At 43.3% G+C, this 18,763-nt stretch overlaps 1 protein-coding gene across 3 annotated transcripts in view; it reads right to left on the minus strand.

The window, feature by feature from the left end:
* Positions 1-7,244: 7,244 nt before the first annotated feature.
* LOC143766707 (uncharacterized) overlaps positions 7,245-18,763 on the minus strand; it is a 53,800-nt gene continuing 42,281 nt past the window's right edge. For 2 of the 3 annotated variants that reach the window (XM_077254564.1, XM_077254562.1), the window contains exon 8: positions 8,025-9,352. In XM_077254564.1, coding sequence (XP_077110679.1) covers positions 8,166-9,352 — 1,187 coding nt within the window. In that variant the 3' untranslated portion in view covers positions 8,025-8,165. Of the gene's footprint in view, positions 9,353-18,763 lie in introns of all 3 variants that reach the window. The other variant, XM_077254563.1, reaches the window with a different exon arrangement.

Below are 18,763 nucleotides of genomic sequence, written 5' to 3' on the forward strand. Positions count from 1 at the left end.
GGGCTGTGCTGTATATAGTACTCTGTGGGCTGTGCTGTATATAGTACTCTGTGGGCTGTGCTGTATATAGTACTCTGTGGGCTGTGCTGTATATAGTACTCTGTGGGCTGTGCTGTGTATAGTACTCTGTGGGCTGTGCTGTGTATAGTACTCTGTGGGCTGTGCTGTATATAGTACTCTGTGGGCTGTGCTGTATATAGTACTCTCTGGGCTGTGCTGTATATAGTACTCTCTGGGCTGTGCTGTATATAGTACTCTCTGGGCTGTGCTTTATATAGTACTCTGGGCTGTGCTGTATATAGTACTCTGGGCTGTGCTTTATATAGTTCTCTGTGGGCTGTGCTGTATATAGTTCTCTGTGGGCTGTGCTGTATATAGTTCTCTGTGGGCTGTGCTGTATATATTACTTTGTGGGCTGTGCTGTATATATTACTTTGTGGGCTGTGCTGTATATATTACTCTGTGGGCTGTGCTGTATACTACTGTGTGGACTGTGCTGTATACTTCTACGTGGGCTGTGCTGTATACTACTGTGTGGTCTGTGCTGTATACTACTGTGTGGTCTGTGCTGAATACTGCTGTGTGGGCTGTGTTATCTACTACGCGAGCTGTGCTATAGTATGCAGGCTGTGCTGTATACTATGCGGTTTGTGCTATATAATATGTGGGCTTTGCTATATACTATGGGGAGTATATTATATTCTATGGGGGAGGCTGCGTTATATACTATGGGGGGCTGCATTATATTCTATGGGGGGCTACATTATATATTATGGGGAGGTGGGCTGTATTATATTCTATGGGGGTTACATACTCTGTGGGGTAGCTGCATTATACTCTGTGGGGTGGCTGCATTATACTCTGTGGGGTGGCTGCATTATACTCTGGGGTGGCTGCATTATACTCTGGGGTGGCTGCATTATACTATATGTGGGCTGCATTATACTGTATCGAGGGCTATGGGGAATACGTTATACTATATGAAGAACTATGGGGTGCATTATACTATGGGAAGTGAATTGTACTACATGGATGACTGTGGCGGTGCATTATACTATATGGAGCACTATGAGGATTGTATTATGCTATATGGAGGACTATGAGGATTGTATTATGCTATATGGAGGACTATGAGGAGTGTATTATACTATGTGGAGGACTGAGCAATGTATTTTAATATATGGAGGACTATAGGGAGTGTATTATACTATATGGAGGACTATGGAGCACATTATAATATATGGAGGACTATGGGGTGTATTTTACTAAACAAGTAAAATGCTGCATATTCGGATTGTTTTTGCTGGAACAAAAAGCCTTGTTGTCAGCAGCACATTGCCAGTGTAAACTGTAGATGTGCTGCTGAAAACATGATACTGTATGGTGATCTGTTAGTGATCTATTAGTGATCGTTCTGTCTCATCATTATTCCTCAGCTGGTGGAAAGAGGCCGGGAAACAAGCGTTGAACAACTTCAGTATTGTCGATCAAACTCGTTTAGCGGCCTGAACTCAGCGCACGTAAATACAACAGAAAGGCTTCTGTGTGATGTGCAATATGTTAGCATTTGGGGACCCATTTTAAACTTTGCCTAGGGCCCCACTTTGCCTAAAACCGGCCCTGCCTACAAGTGTACAAAGATATTATAAAGTCACCATGTGACAAGTGGGCCTGTGTAACTTCAAATGCCAGGGCTGAATTTTAGTCCCAGTCCGGCCCTGCCAGGCTCACTAGGTTCGGTATCAGTAACAGGTGGTTCCTGAACAGTCACTGGTTCACAAGCTGTGCACAATGCAGTATTGTGACCCCGGGGTAATGAGACCTTACAAGAGGTACGTGCAGCGAAGAATACAGTGTGGGTTTTCCCAGACTTTTTGTGAGGCCTTGATTGAGACATAGTAGCCTTGAAGAGAGCGCTTACTAGCAGGGGAAGGGTTAAGCTATGTATTTGCAGCTTACCCAGGTCCTGTGTCTTGAGTCCCCAGGGAAGGTCTGCAATGTATGGTCCTGAAGGCTGTAGATCGATATCCAGAGATTAGGAGAGCTGGAGCAGCGCTGCAGGATCAGCGCTGTGGGTGTCCCAAGATGGCCGCCGAGATCTGTGAAAGCACTTCTCAGGGAACAAGAAGCAGTAGAAAAGATGGGCGGTGGTAATTGCCAGTGGGCATGGCCAAGAACTCTGGCCTGTATGAAGGGGAAAAGCTGGGGACTAAATTTTAAAGGCTTGCGGTTGCGGCCTGCGGCGTCGCGACCGCTGTTAGTGCCATGCTGAGCCGCGCTCCTTCATAAAAAAAGCTGCACTGCGAACCACCCATGGACCCGGGCTTTATGCCCTGCTAGAGGTACGGACCTTCCATACCCCAGGGACCAGGACCCCCCAGCGCCTCGGCCCCTGCAGTGTACTCACGGTAAATGTAGTGGGCCGGTGCTCAATCCACTGTCGCCATAGTCAGGGAGGGGGTGGAGAGCTTCTGCCACCATGCGTCATTCGCTATATCAGTGGTGATGCAGAGGGGGGCTGCACGGACGCCATTCATATGTCCGGCTATGCACCTGGCTCCAGGAGATGTAGATGGAGGGCTACTCCATGTGGTCGCCTGCTATGGAGGGGGGAGATTGGAACGCGAAGGAACCGTCGCCGTAAGGTGAGCTCAGGGCTGGCATCCAACGTTGCAGGAAAGGATACGGGAGGAACGCTCCACGTTCTTGCCTGTTGATGGTTCAGGGGAGATCGGAACCTAGAAAGGGTCCATCGCCCCCTTTTGCTTCGTTAAGGGAAAAAATAGAATAAAAATAAAAACTGTGGTGTCTGAAAGCAGACCCAAGTGCCTCCTACAGACACCAAGCAGGAACTGGTTCACTTAGAGCCAGCTGGAGGGTGTATACTGCAGGGGAGGAGCTATTCTTTATGTGTTAACTTAGTGTCCTCCTAGTGGCAGCAGCATAACACCCATGGTCCTGTGTCCCCCAATGAGGCGTAGGAGAAATGGTATTGGGGACATTTTATTGTATTTTCCCTTTAAAAAAAAAACTGTAATAAAACATAACTGATTAATAACAGTGTTTTGTTCCCCCTATTTTGACTGTGGGAGAGGTAAAGAGCCGAGGCTGAAGATGCTCTATCTACAGGATTTTACAAAGAGGGAGGACTGACAATGCTGAATGTCTTTGTCTATTTTGGGATTGGGAGTTAGGAAAAGGGGTAGGATATTTTGGGTTTTGTTTTGGGGGTGGGGACAAGAGATGCAATATTTGTTCATATAATGTAAATATATGACTACAGTTAGGTCCAGGAATATTTGGTCAGTCACTGAATCTTGATTTCAGCTCTGCAGTCCACTAATTTAGATTTAACATGAAACAACTAATGTACAATTGAAGTGGAGACTGTTTTGTTTTTTTTACAAAATTTTTATTGAATTTTCCAAAACAATATACAAATAGTATAAGCCAAAAAGATTTTTCGTGACATATTGTACTTCATGATAGCAGTTAAAATTAAACTTGAGTTTAATTGTGAAAAAAAACAGAAATATGGCAAAAATTTGCAAAATTTAGCAATTTTCAAAGTTTGAATTTTTATGCCCTAAAATCAAAGAGATGTCACACAAAATAGTTAATAAATAACATTTCCTACATGTCTACTTTACATCAGCACAATATTTGAAACACATTTTTTTGTTAGGATGTTATCAGGGTTAAAAGTTGACCAGTGATTTCTCCTTTTTCCAAAAAATTTACAAAACCATTTTTCTAAGTGTCACCTCACATTTGAAGTGACTTTGAAGTGCCTATATGACAGAAAATACCCAAAAAGTGACACCATTCTAAAAACTGCACCCCTTAAGCTGCTCAAAACCACATTCAAGAAGTGTATTAACCCTTCAGGTCCTTCACAGGAATTTTTGAAATTTGTAAAAAAAATAAAAATGAATATTTAACTTTTTTCCACAAAAAAATTACTTTAGACCCCAATTTTTTTTTATTTCCACAAGGTTTACAAGAAAATGGACCACAAAATTTGTTGTGCAATTTCTCATGAGCATGACATTATTCCATATGTGGTGGAAAACCACTTTTTGGGTGCACAGCAGAGCTCGGTAGGGAAGGAGTGCCATTTGACTTTTTGAAAATTTGCTGGAAGAATTAACAGATGCAATGTCGCATTTGGAGTGCTCCTGATGAGCCTTAACAGTGAAAATTCCCCTCAAGTGACATCATTTTGGAAACTAGACCCCTCAGGGAACTGAACTAGATGTGTGGTGAGCACATTGAACTCTCGAGTGCTTCACAGAAGTGTAGTACATTGAGCCGGAAAAAGAAAATTAAATCAAATTTTCCCCAAAATTTTGCATTTTCATAAGGGTAACAGGAAAAATTGCACCATACAATTTGTTGTGCAATTTTTCCCGAGTACACTGATATCCCACATGAGGGAGAGAACTACTATTTGGGTGCACGGCAGGGCTCAGAAGGGAGGGAGCATCATTTTAATTTTTGAATGTAGAATTTGCTGGAATCATAAGCAAATGCCATGTCCCGTTTGGAGAGCCCCTGATGTGCCTAAACAGTGGAAACCCCCCACAAATGACCCAATTTTGGAAACTAGAACGCTCAAGGAATGTATTTAGATGTGCAGTGAGCACCTCAAACCCCAGAGATTTATAACGTCGAGCCGTGGAAAAAAAAAGACAAATCACATTTATTTTTATTTTCACAAGGGTAACAGGAGAAATTGCACCATACAATTTGTTGTGTAATTTCTCCTGAGTACGCCGATACCCCAAATGTGGGAGAATACTACTTTTGAGGCACAATGCACAGCTCAGAAGGGAAGAGATGCCATATTGGAGTTCCGATTTTGTGGGAATGGTTTGAGGGTGCCATGTCACATTGGCAGAGCTGTTGAGATGCCAGAACAGAACCCCCCCATCATATTATAAACCACCTTTCCCAATGAATTCATCTGGGGGTGCAGTGAACATATTGACATCACATGTGCCTCACAGAATATTATACCATTGAGCGGTGAAGAAAAAATTGATTAAATTTTTACCACTAGAATGTTGCTTTAGCCCCAAGTTATTAATTTTTCTAAGGGCTAATAGAATTTTTTTTTTTTTTTCAAACAAACTGAGGTTTATATTTTCCCGAGTGCACCAATATACATGTAATCGGGAAATGTTTTTGAAGCACAGTGCAAAGCTCAGAAGTGAAGGACCACATACTACAATGCAGATTTTACGGTTATGGTTTGCGGGTGCCTTGACCCTCTGGGAGAACCCGAGTTGCCATAAAAGCAGAACAACCCATAAGTGACTCCATTTTATAAACTACACCTCTAAACAAATTCATCAAATTCATCTAGGGGTGTAGTGATCATGTTGACACCATGGGTGTGTCACAAAATTTTATATCATTGGGCAGTGAAGAAAAAACAAGTACATTTTTACCACCAAAATTTTGTTTTAGTCCCAGATTTTACATTTTCACACAATAAGTGGGTAAAAATGGCACCATAATTTGTCCCACAGGTTCTATTGAACATGGCAATACCCCATTATGTGGCTGTACAGTACTGAATGGCCATACGACAGACTCAGAAGGGACAGAGCGCTATTTGTCTCTTGGAGAACAGATTTTCCTATAATAGTTTGCAGACTTCATATAGAGCCCCTAATTGCTAGAAGAGGCATAATCCCCACGCAAGTGTCCCCATTTTGAAAATAAACCCCTCTCGGAATTTATCTACAGATGCAGTGACGATTTTGACTCCATGGGCGTTTTCCAGAAACAAGCAGCAATGAATGTTGCCTAGTCAAAAATACAAACTGCCGTTGTAGTGACCAGTACATTGTAGTGACCAGTACGTTGCTATCACCAGTACGTTATGCCCACCTCATGCTTCTGGAGATACACACCCATAACTTAGGTGGGCTCTTGTTGCTTTACAAATGCCAAATGTGGACATTATATCTGGTTTAGTTACACTGTGGGGCTCAGAAGGGAGGGGGGCATTTGGGTTTGGGAGCGCAGAATTTGCTGAATTTATTTGGAGAAGGAGCCCTTTCACTTTTCCAGAGCCTTTGTGCTACCAGTAATGTGAAAGCCCCACTATATTTCCATTAACAGATGACAGACCTGAGTGGGTACTTGCTTTCTTTGTGGAATGGCTTGAAGCTTTTATTGGGAACATTTTACATAACGTTTGGGATCACATTTATCCAGCGCTCTATGCTGAGCACTTACTCTGGGGTTTCCATCTAAAAATCCAAGTGATGAGATTCAGATGAAACCCCCGATGGATCCATTCACTTTAATGAGGCAGCAGAGTTATTCTGAACTCTGTCTGGCCTCTGTTCAGCTTTGTGCACAAAACTGTGGTCGATGGCACTTTTGTGCAGTCCTAAAAAGACAGACAACGCTGGTTTACAGGTCCTATGGTGTCCACAGTTCCTCCATCTTCCTCATTATAGGGAATATTCTGCTGGGGTTCTGTCTGAATCACATATTTCAGAGCTTTACATCGGTGTAAGCAATCAACGTAAAGTGCAGTAAAAATGTAAGCCAAGCCTTACTGCGATCTTTGGGAGACAGAATGAACAAAACAGCAGGTGAAGAATTGGTTTTATTTATTTTTTAAGTCATTCCTCGTGCGGTATAAGTGATTAGGCAATTTTATTCTTCGGGTCAGTGCGATTACAGTGATACCAAATTTATATTGTTTTTTGTTTGGCTGCTTTTACAAACTAAACAAAATGCTTTTTATTGCAAAAACTAGTCTTTGCATCAACATATCATGTGAGGGCATGTTTTTGGCGAGACAAGTTGACGTTTTTATTAGTACCATTATCAGACACATGACACTCTTTGATAGCTTTTTATTCTGATTTTTGGGAGGAAGAATGAACAAAAATCAGCAAATCAGGATTCTTTTTTGTTATGACGCTCCGCGTGTGGTAAAATTGATAAAAGCGATACCACAGTTCTATCTTTTTTATGTTTTGGCACTTTCACACAAAAACTATTTTGTAGAAAAAAAATATTTTTGCATTGTTTCATTCTGAAAGCTATAATCTTTTTATTTATTCCACTGAAGGAGCTGTATGATGGCTTCTTTTTTTGCAGGCAAGATGACGTTTTCAGCGGTACCATGTTTATGTACATTTGTCGTTTTGATCGCGTTTTATTGCGCTTTTTGTTCAACGATATGATGATAAAGCATTGTTTTTTTGCCTTTTTTTATGGTGTTCACTAAAGTTGTTAACTAGTGGGACAGTTTCGTAGGTATGTTCATTCTGCACGCGACAATACCAAATATGTGTACTTTTATTGCTTATATTTTTTTTTATTCAGATATTTATTTGTGGGCACAATATATTTTTTTATATATATTTTTACATTTTTTATAAACTTTTTTTTTTACTTTGTCCCATTATGGGACTTTCATTTTTTCCAGGCTGATCGCATGTATAGCATGGGGATGCAGGAGCATCCCTATGCTATGCAAACGGTCAACACTACTCTGACAAAGTTGCCGATTTTCTCTGAGCATGATCAAGCAACTTTGATAGCTCTCGTGACTGGATGTCATAGTCACGACATTGGGTCACCATAACGATCAGGACCCCACAATGACGTACGCGGGGTCTCTGATCCAAAGGCAAAGAGGTGGCCTTCCCTCTGCCTGCAGTGAGTTTGATCACATCACTTAGGGGGTTAAAGTAATGGGAGCAGTGCGGGACCGCTCCTGGCACCAAGTGTCGTGTGATAGCTGTCAGAATCAATCAGCTAACTCCAAGCGGTGATCGCACGTGCACAGGCCGTGCGAGCGCAATATCGCCGAGATATAACTATGACCCAGGTTAAAGGGACGCATGGATACGCCCAAGGTGGGGAAGGGGTTAAAGCCAAACATGAGGAATGACAAGGAATTGCCTTAATAGTGGACAACCACTTTTAAGAAAATAAAATTATTGGTTAAAAACATTTCCAACATTCTAAACATGGAAAAGGCTCTCTCCTGTGTGACAGCTCTGATGTTTATTAAGAGTTAATTTCTGTGTAAAACATTTTCCACATTAATCACATGAATAAGTTTTCTCCTCTCTGTGAATTCTTTTGTGACTAACAAAATCTGATTTCTGGTTAAAACGTTTTCTACATTATGAACATGAAAATGCCTTCTCCCCTGTGTGAGTTCTCTGGTGCCTAAAATAACTTGATTTCTGGTTAAAACACTTCCCACATTCTGAACAGCAAAAAGGTTTCTCCCCTGTGTGAATTCTCTGGTGATTAACAAAAGCTGATTTATATGTAAAACATTTCCCACATTCTGAACAGGAAAAAGGCTTCTCCCCTGTGTGAGTTCTTTGGTGTTTAACGAAATCTGATTTCTGGTTAAAACATTTCCCACATTCTGAACATGAAAAAGGCTTCTCCCCTGTGTGAGTTCTTTGGTGTTTAACGAAATCTGATTTCTGGTTAAAACATTTCCCACATTCTGAACATGAAAAAGGCTTCTCCCCTGTGTGAGTTCTTTGGTGTTTAACGAATTCTGATTTCTGGTTAAAACATTTCCCACATTCTGAACAGCAAAAAGGTTTCTCTCCTGTGTGTATTCTCTGGTGCCTAACAAAATTTGATTTCTGGATAAAACATTTCTCACATTCTGAACAAGAAAAAGGCTTCTCCCCTGTGTGAGTTCTCTGGTGTATAACAAGATGAAATTTACGGCTAAAATATTTCCCACATTCTGAACAGGAAAAATGCGTCTTCCCTGTGTGACTTCTCTGGTGAGTAACCAAATCTGATTTCCGGTTACAACACTTCCCACATTCTGAACAGGAAAAGGGCTTCTCTCCTGTGTGAATTCTCTTGTGTATAACAAGATTACATTTATGGTTAAAATATTTCCCACATTCTGAACAGGAAAAAGGTTTCTCCCCTGTGTGAGTTCTCTGGTGTACAGCAAGATTAAATTTCCTTTCAAAACATTTCCCACACTTGGAACAAGAAAATCTTTTCTCCGTTGTTTGAATTTCTTGATGTTTAAGAAACAACTTTTTAAGGGGAAAACTATTTTCATATTCTGAATGTGAAAATGACTTATTTTCGTTAGGAGCAGATTGTGTTTTAATGCTTATTTTGTGACTTTCATTTTCCTTTGCCGTCAGTAATAAATCAGAAGACAGGATCTGTTTCAAAGGATCAGATGACAGATCTTTGCTGTGAAGGGTTGATGGTATATCTGAAGTAATGGCCTTCAATTCAGTTGCATCCTGTGGGATTTCCAGATCTGATTTGAAAATTGAAGATGTCAGCTGTCCCTCTAATCTCCTGGTACAGTCATCTGGTAAGAAAAAACAATTATTATTGAATAAAACATCCTTGAATTTTATATTTTTGAAAATTTCTACTTAAAGGGAATCTGTCACCTACTTTTTGGCATATAAGCCCCTGATGGCGGAGGCCGCAGCTTATCTACAGCATTCTGTAATGCTGGAGATAAGCCCCCGATGTAACCTGAAAGATCAGAAAAACTAGCTATATTATACTCACCTGGGGAGGCGGTCCGGTCCGATGGGCATCGCAGTCCCGGTTCGTCACCTCCCATCTTCATGCGATGACATCCTCTTCCTTGCTTCCTGTTGCGGCTCTTGCGCCGGCGTACTTATATGCCCTGTTGCGGGCACAGCAAAGTACTGCAGTGTGCAGGCGCCGGGAAAGGTCCAAGAAGCCCAGCGCCAGCCCAATTCATCCTGCCTCCCAAATATGGAATAAGAAGCCACCAAAAATTTTATGCAGGTGTAAATTAAACCAATAAACTTCTTATCTCACAAAAAACAAGTCCCCACTCAATTCCATCATCTGTCAGAGGAAACCAGGTGTCCACTGGTCAGCAACATGGCTGATATAAAACAATCCAGCAATATCCACTCTCCCAAAGTCTAATCTCCCCCTCGCTTCTGAGTTTTGCAATGTGCCTAAACCACATTTAACATCCATGTATTTGCCATCACTATAATGAGAAGAACCCACTTAGTTTACAATGTGCTTATCTCCTGGAGCACAATCTGGGCACTATTTTCTTGGCAATAAAGTGGCAAATGTGTAATTTTCACTTTTCTACATTCACTGCAAGCTAATTTCCACAAAGTGCATTTGAAGTCAAAATAGTCACTACTCCTATAGATTAATTCACTGGAGGTTATAATTTCCAAATTCGAGTCACTTTATGAGGATTTCTACTGATCTAGATTTCTGCCATTTTGTCATGTTAGGGCTTCCGCAAATGGTGTGTCCCATTTTCTCTGGGATCTGCTCCCACGCTTTCTGCTTCTGTCGCCAGGCGCCATCTTATTCATTCTGCAGGCAGCAGCGGTGATGGAGGAGACGTTATAAACAGAAGCTCTGGGCAGCATAGGCACTGTTCAGCCACTAATATTAGGGTGCTTGGGACCAGTAGTACCATCCAGCCTGGCAGTATGGGTGAGTGTGCTGTCCAGTTGAAGTAATCTTCTCCCTGCTTCAGCCAATTGGAAAGAACCACACCCTACTAAAGCTCGAAGCATATTACCGAAACCTGTCAGATACAGCCTTGGCCGCCTCTGGTTCAGTCCTCGGTGCTCAGCTCCCAGCTTGTGTATTTACTTCCTGTTGTGAACCCGGCCCGTTTACTGAATACTCTTGAGTCTTCTGACTTTGTATTTTCTCTCCTCTCTTGGTTCTGACTCGACTATCTATTCTTCTTTCTATTTCTGACCACAAAAATCAGGCAACACCATGGCCCAAGCCTAGGAGTCTTTGTAAGTCCAGATCCATGTAGAAGGGTTAATGGGTGATGAGCAAGACAATCCCTTGGATCTGGAAAATGGAGTAGATAGAACCAAGCCTCTTCATGGTAGCCATCTTTTGAGCTGCCAGGTGACCACGAACAACGCCCCCAAAAATTTTGTCTGCAAACCAATCCAGCAAAATTTGCCTTCAAACAGCTAAATGGCGCCCTTTCCCTTCTTAACAATGCCATGTACCCAGACAGTAGTGTACAACCCTATATAGGGTATTGTCGTATTCAACCGAAATTAGAAAATAATTTGTAAGGTCCATTTGTTTCATATTATCCTTTGTAAAGAATTTCAAAGTTATCACTACATAGTGACACGTCAGATTTGAAAAATGGGGTATGATTAGGAAGACAAAACTGGCTGCAGGAACTGGTTATCAGAGCATTTTAGGCACTAACTACTGTAGTCGAAAACTGAAGATTGATCATTTCATTAGATGTATTATTGTCTAACTCAACAATCTTCATCAGTAAAAAAAAAAAAAGTAACTATTGGTGACACATCTCTGCGGTAATTAGAGTATGGGGCTCAGTCGCTCTTGGCAATCTAAACTATCGTAAGTGACTATTTTCTGTCAGATGAGTTTCAAGAAGAAATATTAGACAATGTTTGGGGGAAGAACTTCAACATTAAACAGGAGTTGGACTTATTTATGATGGACCATTGGAGCTACTATGAGTCCTGACCAGAAAAGTAGAGAAAGTATTAGTGCTCTCCATTTCAGGAGAGATTGTGTAGTAATCTGAATGCCTTAGGATCAAAAGCATAATGGAATTGTTGAAGTGAAGAGAAGCCATGAAATCAGGGCTCGAGCCATGTTACCATGAAGGCATGAATAAATGTACAGGTTGGGCCATTTATATGGATACACCTAAGTAAACTGGGAATGGTTGGTGATATCAACTTCCTGTTTGTGGCAAATTAGTATAGGAGGGGAAAACCATGGCGGCCATTTTAAAGTCGGCCATTTTGGATCCAACTTAATTTTTTTCAATGGCAAGAGGGTCATGGGACACATCAAACTTATTGAGAATTTAACAAGAAAAACAATGGTGTACTTTGTTTTAACATAACTTTATTCTTTCATGAGTTATTTACAAGTTTATGACCACTTATAAAATATGTTCAAAGTGCTGCCCATTGTGTTGGATTGTCAATGCAACCCTCTTCTCCCACTCTTAACACACTGATAGCAGCACTGCAGAAAAAATACTAGCACAGGCTTCCAGTATCCGTTGTTTCAGAAGTTTTGGGGTCATCTGAAGGCAATTTTCTATGCAGTGAAGAACCGAGATGTGCAGCATCTGAAACAACGGATACTGGAAGCCTGTGCTAGCATTTCTTCTGCAGTGCTGCTATCAGTGTGTCAAGAGTGGGAGTGAGTTTCATAGACTGAAAAACTAATGCGACGGATCCGTTTTTTCACCAGATCCGACTAGCGGATCCAGCAAAAAAAAAAAGATCCGTTGCATCAGTTTTTCATCCATTTCTTCAGTTTTTTTTATTCATTTTACAACAGATTATGATGGATCCGTTTTTTTAAAAAACGCCCATGGCAGGCTCCCAAGCGTTATTGGCTACTGAAAACCTATATATACAGTGTTTCTACAGTCCATCTTTGACAGCTTGTACAGCAAGTGGCAAAAATGGAAAGTGTGATTGCAAACATTGTGAAGATTTACGTGGATTTCACTTGTGAGGTGAATCGTTTGGAAGCGATCGTTCTGGAAAGGAGCGAGAAAGACAGCGCATCATCCTTCAGCGCTGGCGTTGTTTTTGGATCCACCCAATTACTGCAGTGAGAATGACATGTGGGGTGTATTCTACATTATATATGGAGTTGCGAGGAAACCCTGACAAGTTGTGGAACTAGGTTCGGATGAAAGTGGAGAACTTTGATTTTTTGGTGGAACGTATTGAAGACATCATCTGGAGAAATGACACGTACTGCTGCTTCTCAGTTTCACTGGCGGAGCATCTCATGGTGACTCTTCGGTCAGCCATTTTTATTGTATCTCCTCCTTACTGCTGACTTATAACTAACTAGATGGTGGCCCGATTCTAACGCATCGGGTATTCTAGAATATGCATGTCCACGTAGTATATTGCCCAGTTACGTAGTATATTGCCCAGTCACGTAGTATATTGCCCAGTCACGTAGTATATTGCCCAGCCACGTAGTATATTGCCCAGCCACGTAGTATTTAGTATATTGCCCAGCGACGTAGTATATTGGCCAGCGACGTAGTATATTGCTCAGCGCTGTAGTATATTGCCCAGTTACGTAGTATATTGCCCAGCGACGTAGTATATTGCCCAGTCACATAGTATATTGCCCAGCCACGTAGTATATTGCCCAGCCACGTAGTATATTGCCCAGCCACGTAGTATATTGCCCAGCCACGTAGTATATTGCCCAGCCACGTAGTATATTGCCCAGCCACGTAGTATATTGCCCAGCCACGTAGTATATTGCCCAGCCACGTAGTATATTGCCCAGCCACGTAGTATATTGCCCAGCCACGTAGTATATTGCCCAGCCACGTAGTATATTGCCCAGTCACGTAGTATATTGCCCAGTCACGTAGTATATTGCCCAGTCACGTAGTATATTGCCCAGTCACGTAGTATATTGCCGAGCCACATAGTATATTGCTCAGCGCTGTAGTATATTGCCCAGTTACGTAGTATATTGCCCAGCGACGTAGTATATTGCCCAGTCACGTAGTATATTGCCAAGTCACGTAGTATATTGCCCAGTCACGTAGTATATTGCCCAGTCACGTAGTATATTGCCCAGTCACGTAGTATATTGCCCAGTCACGTAGTATATTGCCCAGTCACGTAGTATATTGCCCAGCCACGTAGTATATTGCCCAGCCACGTAGTATATTGCCAAGTCACGTAGTATATTGCTCAGTGACGTAGTATATTGCCCAGTCACGTAGTATATTGCCCAGCCACGTAGTATATTGCCAAGTCACGTAGTATATTGCCCAGTCACGTAGTATATTGCCCAGCCACGTAGTATATTGCCCAGCCACGTAGTATATTGCCCAGCCACGTAGTATATTGCCCAGCCACGTAGTATATTGCCCAGCCACGTAGTATATTGCCCAGCCACGTAGTATATTGCTCAGCGCTGTAGTATATTGCCCAGTTACGTAGTATATTGCCCAGCGACGTAGTATATTGCCCAGTTACGTAGTATATTGCTCAGTGACGTAGTATACAGCACAGAGCCACGTAGTATATTGCCCAGGGACGTAGTATATTGCCCAGGGATGTAGTATATTGCCCAGTTACGTAGTATATTGCCCAGTGACGTAGTATATTGCCCAGTGACGTAGTATACAGCACAGAGCCACGTAGTATATTGCACAGCGAAGTAGTATAGAGCACAGAGCCACGTAGTATATTAGCCAGTCACGTAGTATATTGCCCTGCCACGTTTGTCACAGGTTAAAAAATAAAAAATAAACATATACTCACCTTTCCGTGGGCCCCTTGTAGTCCACGGCAGCTTCCGGTCCCAGGGTTGGTCTGAGCGCAGGTCCTGTGATGACGTCACGGTCACATGACCGTGTAGCGGTCACATGACCGTGACGTCACGTCAGGTCCTTGCCGCGCAGGACTTGTGATGGCGTCGCGGTCACATGACCGTGACGTCATGGCAGGTCCTGCTGCCATACCATCTTTGCCACCGCAAGCTGCAACGGAAGATGGAAGATTAATTAATGACTTTCCTTTTTTAACAGATTCCTTGCAACTGGCGAATCCCTTTCCTCACTCCATTTTCAATTCTGACTTGGGATTTCCGCCATATCGGAGATTGTTAAATACACCTGCCGTGCATTGTGGGACTGTTTACATGAAGAATACATCCCACAACAGAGAGTTGGCTGGACATTGCAGAAAACTTCCCAAAACTTGTCAGTTTCCCAATTGCTTGGGTGCAGTGGACGGAAAACATATTTGTATCGTCAAACCTGCTGCATCAGGCTCTGAATATTTCAACTACAAGAAATATTTCTCCATCGTGCTTATGGCCATTGCAGATGCACAATACAAGTTTATAGGTCGATATTGTGCAGACGCACAATACAAGTTTAACGGTCAATATTGGGGCCTATGGCAGCTCCAATGACTCAAGTTTTTAAAATGTCTGCAATTGGTTAATTTATTTGGAAACAGCTTCCAATTTCCACCACCAAGACCGCTTCCTAAAACCTCTGGGCCACCAATGCCTTTTGTATGTGTTGGAGATTAAGCGTTCCAACTCTCGAAACACCTGCTGAAGCCATACACAAGTAGTGGATTGACGCCAACAAAAAGTTTTTAGTTACCGCTTAACACGAGCGCGAAAAATGGTCTAGTGTGCTTTTGGCATTATAATATCCAAATGGCAAGTTCTGTTGTCCGCTATAAACCTCTGAAGACTGACACTGTGGATGAGGTGGTGAAAGCTTGTGTGGTCCTGCACAATTTCATAATAAGCAAGGAACATATTGCCATGGATGACAACTTCATTGAAACCTCATTGAATGATTATCATAATAATACTTTTCGAAGTCCTGTGTCAGCTTCAAGAATGAGAGACAAATTTGCAGAGTACTTTACTTCACCTCAAGGAAGAGGAGACTGGCAGGATGAGATAGTTTGGTAGCTTTGTCTTGGACCTTGTTTTATCCAAAGTATTGGACCTTGTTTACCCAACGCAAGTATTTTACCTTATCATTAAATAAATGAAAGACAAAGCTTTTTATACAAAAATTTTTTATTTCTTATTTACAACATTATAAATTTAGGTAGTGTGGGGTGGAGATAGCACTGGAGGGGCTGACAGATCGCACCACTTCGACAGAGGGAGTGTGGAGAGAGGATTGTGGTGGTGACGGGTCAGAAACACAAGATGAAGGGGTGGAGAAACCAAGAGGATGGGTGGACAAAAAACCGGGACTAGGGATGGGATTTGGTATGGTTTGAGGGGTGGAGTGGAGGGATTGGAAGGCAGAAGAGGTTGTGGGTGGAGAAGAGGGTTGTATTTGGGGCATGATGGGTGTGGAAGGAGACTGGTGGTAGTGAGCAGGGAGTACAGTATGGGCATGGAGTGGAGGCAAAGATGGTGTGGTTGGGAACTGGTATGGTGCAGGAAGCTGGTATTGTATAGGAGGGGGAGGAGGGATAGTGGCTGGAGGGGGGCAGGTATGGGAGGAACTACCGAGGCGGGTGGTGGGGCTTGGGAGCTAACCTGCACTAGAGCAAACTGGCAGGCTTGCATTACATGCATCTGCTGGTCAGGAGATAGCTTGTCTATGCGCTCGACTACTGCCTGGAAAAAGGAATGATTGGGAGATTTACTTGCATCTGAATGCATCCTATCCAGATGCTTGCTGAATTCAAGAAGACTGTTGTTCATAAGGTTAAATCCAGCAGTGATCTGCTCAGACAACAGTTTGAGCAAGTTCTGGAAGGCTGCATTCAGATGCAAGAACTCGGGCCCATAGCTCTTTTCCTGACCCCTCTGGCGCTGCCACCCAGAACCCAAAGGTGTTCTATAGGTGGCAGGTGTGTCAGAGGGGTGGAGTAAAGGAAAAGCTACATCCTCACCAGCAGCTTCATGTAACGAAGTCTTCCACGATGCTCCAGCGCTGGTGGATCGGACAGAGGGACCAGATGTGAGGGAAGGCAGGGAAGGTGCAGATGAGTCGGGTCTGTCGAAGTGGTCCCCGGTGGCAGACTCCTGTGGGATCACTCCAGAAGGGTTCAACTCTGCAGGCTCCAGAGTGCTGCAGACGGTGCTGGTGCTGTGGAACAAAGAAATAAATTAATTTATTGTTATTGCTTGGCCCTGGCTGAAGCCAAAAAAAGGTTACACATGTAAACATTTTTTACCTAGTAAATGGGATTATTATTATTATTTATTTATATAGCACCATTAATTCCATGGTACTGTACATGTGAAAAGGGGTTACATACAGGGTTATAGATATTGTTAACAGTAAACAAATTTACAGTGACAAACTGGTACAGAGGGGAGAGGACCCTGTCCTTGCAGACTTACATTCTTCAGGATAGTGGGGAAGAGACCGGAGGTTGGTGTGCTACAGCACTGGTGGTGGTGAGGCGGCAGCTCGGGTGGTCGTGGCAGCAGCTCGGGTGTTCGGTGACATGGCGGCAGCTCGGGTGGTCGGTGACGTGGCGGCAGCTCGGGTGGTCGGTGACTTGACGTGGCGGCAGCTCGGGTGGTCGGTGACGTGGCGGCAGCTCGGGCGGTTGGTGAGGCGGCAGAATGGTTATTGCAGGCTGTAGGCTTTCCTGAAGAGATGGCTTTTCAGGTTCCGTCTGAAGGATCCGAGGGTGGTGGATAATCGGACGTGTTGAGGCGTGGAATTCCAGAGGATGGGGGATAATCGGGAGAAATCTTGGAGGCGGTTGTGTGAGGAATGAATAAGTGTGGAGGAGAGTAGGAGGTCTTGGGAGAATCAAAGATTACGTGAGGGAAGATATTGGGAGATTATAGTTAGAGATATAGGGAGGGGACAGGTTGTGGATGGCTTTGTAGATCAGTGTTAGTAGTTTGAACTGGATTTGTTGGGGAATTGGGAGCCAGTGGAGGGATTTGCAGAGGGGTGAAGCAGGGGAGTAGCGAGGAGAGAGGTGGATTAGCCGAGCAGCAGAGTTGAGGACAGACTGGAGTGGTGCAAGGGAATTAGCGGGGAGGCCACAGAGAAGGGAGTTGCAGTAATCGAGGCGGGAGATGATGAGGGCATGCACAAGTTTTAGTAGATTGCGGGCTGAGGAAGGGAAGGATTCTGGCAATATTTTTGAGTTGGAGGCGACAGGAGGTGGCAAGGGTTTGGGCATGCGGTTTGAAGGACAGGGCAGAATCGAGAGTTACCCCGAGGCAGCGGATTTCAGGTGCGGGAGAGAGTGTGATGCCGTTTACTATAATAGATAGTTCAGGTAGAGGGGATACGTGAGGGATGGGTAATAATGACCTTCTGCTCACCATCGTCGACCAGAGAAACGACAGGGCTCTAGCATACTTGTACTTGCTCCTGCGTCCTTTCGATCCACTCGGGGCCTGCATCTCCTTGTTGAACTCCTTCTTGAAGCGATCCCTGAGTGACCGCCACCGCTTGATAACTCTGTCCCCTGTAAAATGAAAGCACAAATTAGTTAGTATACAACACATTACATCCAGCAACATAAGTTACTGAACTGTGAATACTTACGCACTTGATTCTGGGCCCGAACATCAAGGTCCTCCCAGTGGTCCACAACTTTGTGGCCTACTTCAACCCAGAATCGAGGGGTCACACCAAGATCAGCGTGGCAGCGGTCCCCCATATTCCAAGGCGGCTCCCGCTCTCAGACTAGATTGATGAGGAGGTTGATATCTAGACCGGCCTCCTCACCGTCAGTCCAGAGCACGCTGTGAAGCCTGTTAAAAAAGACAAAAAAAAAATAACATTACATTCAAATCATCAACATGAGGTGGAAAAAAAAAAAAAAAAAAAGAAAAAAGGTACTTACTTGATGGCGACCGCCCCGACGCTCACGCCGACGACCCTGGGAGGCGCATTGAGGACCTCTACATCGAGCCCCAGAATCGGAAGACTAAACAACAAAAAAAAAAAAAGATTCATTATGTGCTTGGATGTAGGCTTATGTGTTGTGTGTACTGTGATGTCTGTAATGATCTGGCTCTGCATTGCATGTAACTTACAAAATGCGAGCCCGCTCCGGGTATTTCTCCACCAAATCCGTCTCCTTCTGGAAGCCCCTCTGATGCTGCAGCTTCCTGTTAAACAAGAATTAATGCATATTAGTATGTGTACAAAAAATGTTAACATCACCAAATATATATATATATATATTTACCTCACTGCGCTGACGATGTGAGGGAGGGC

The sequence above is a fragment of the Ranitomeya variabilis genome, chromosome 4 (genome assembly GCF_051348905.1).
Source record: "Ranitomeya variabilis isolate aRanVar5 chromosome 4, aRanVar5.hap1, whole genome shotgun sequence".
In the NCBI taxonomy this organism is placed as follows: domain Eukaryota; kingdom Metazoa; phylum Chordata; class Amphibia; order Anura; family Dendrobatidae; genus Ranitomeya; species Ranitomeya variabilis.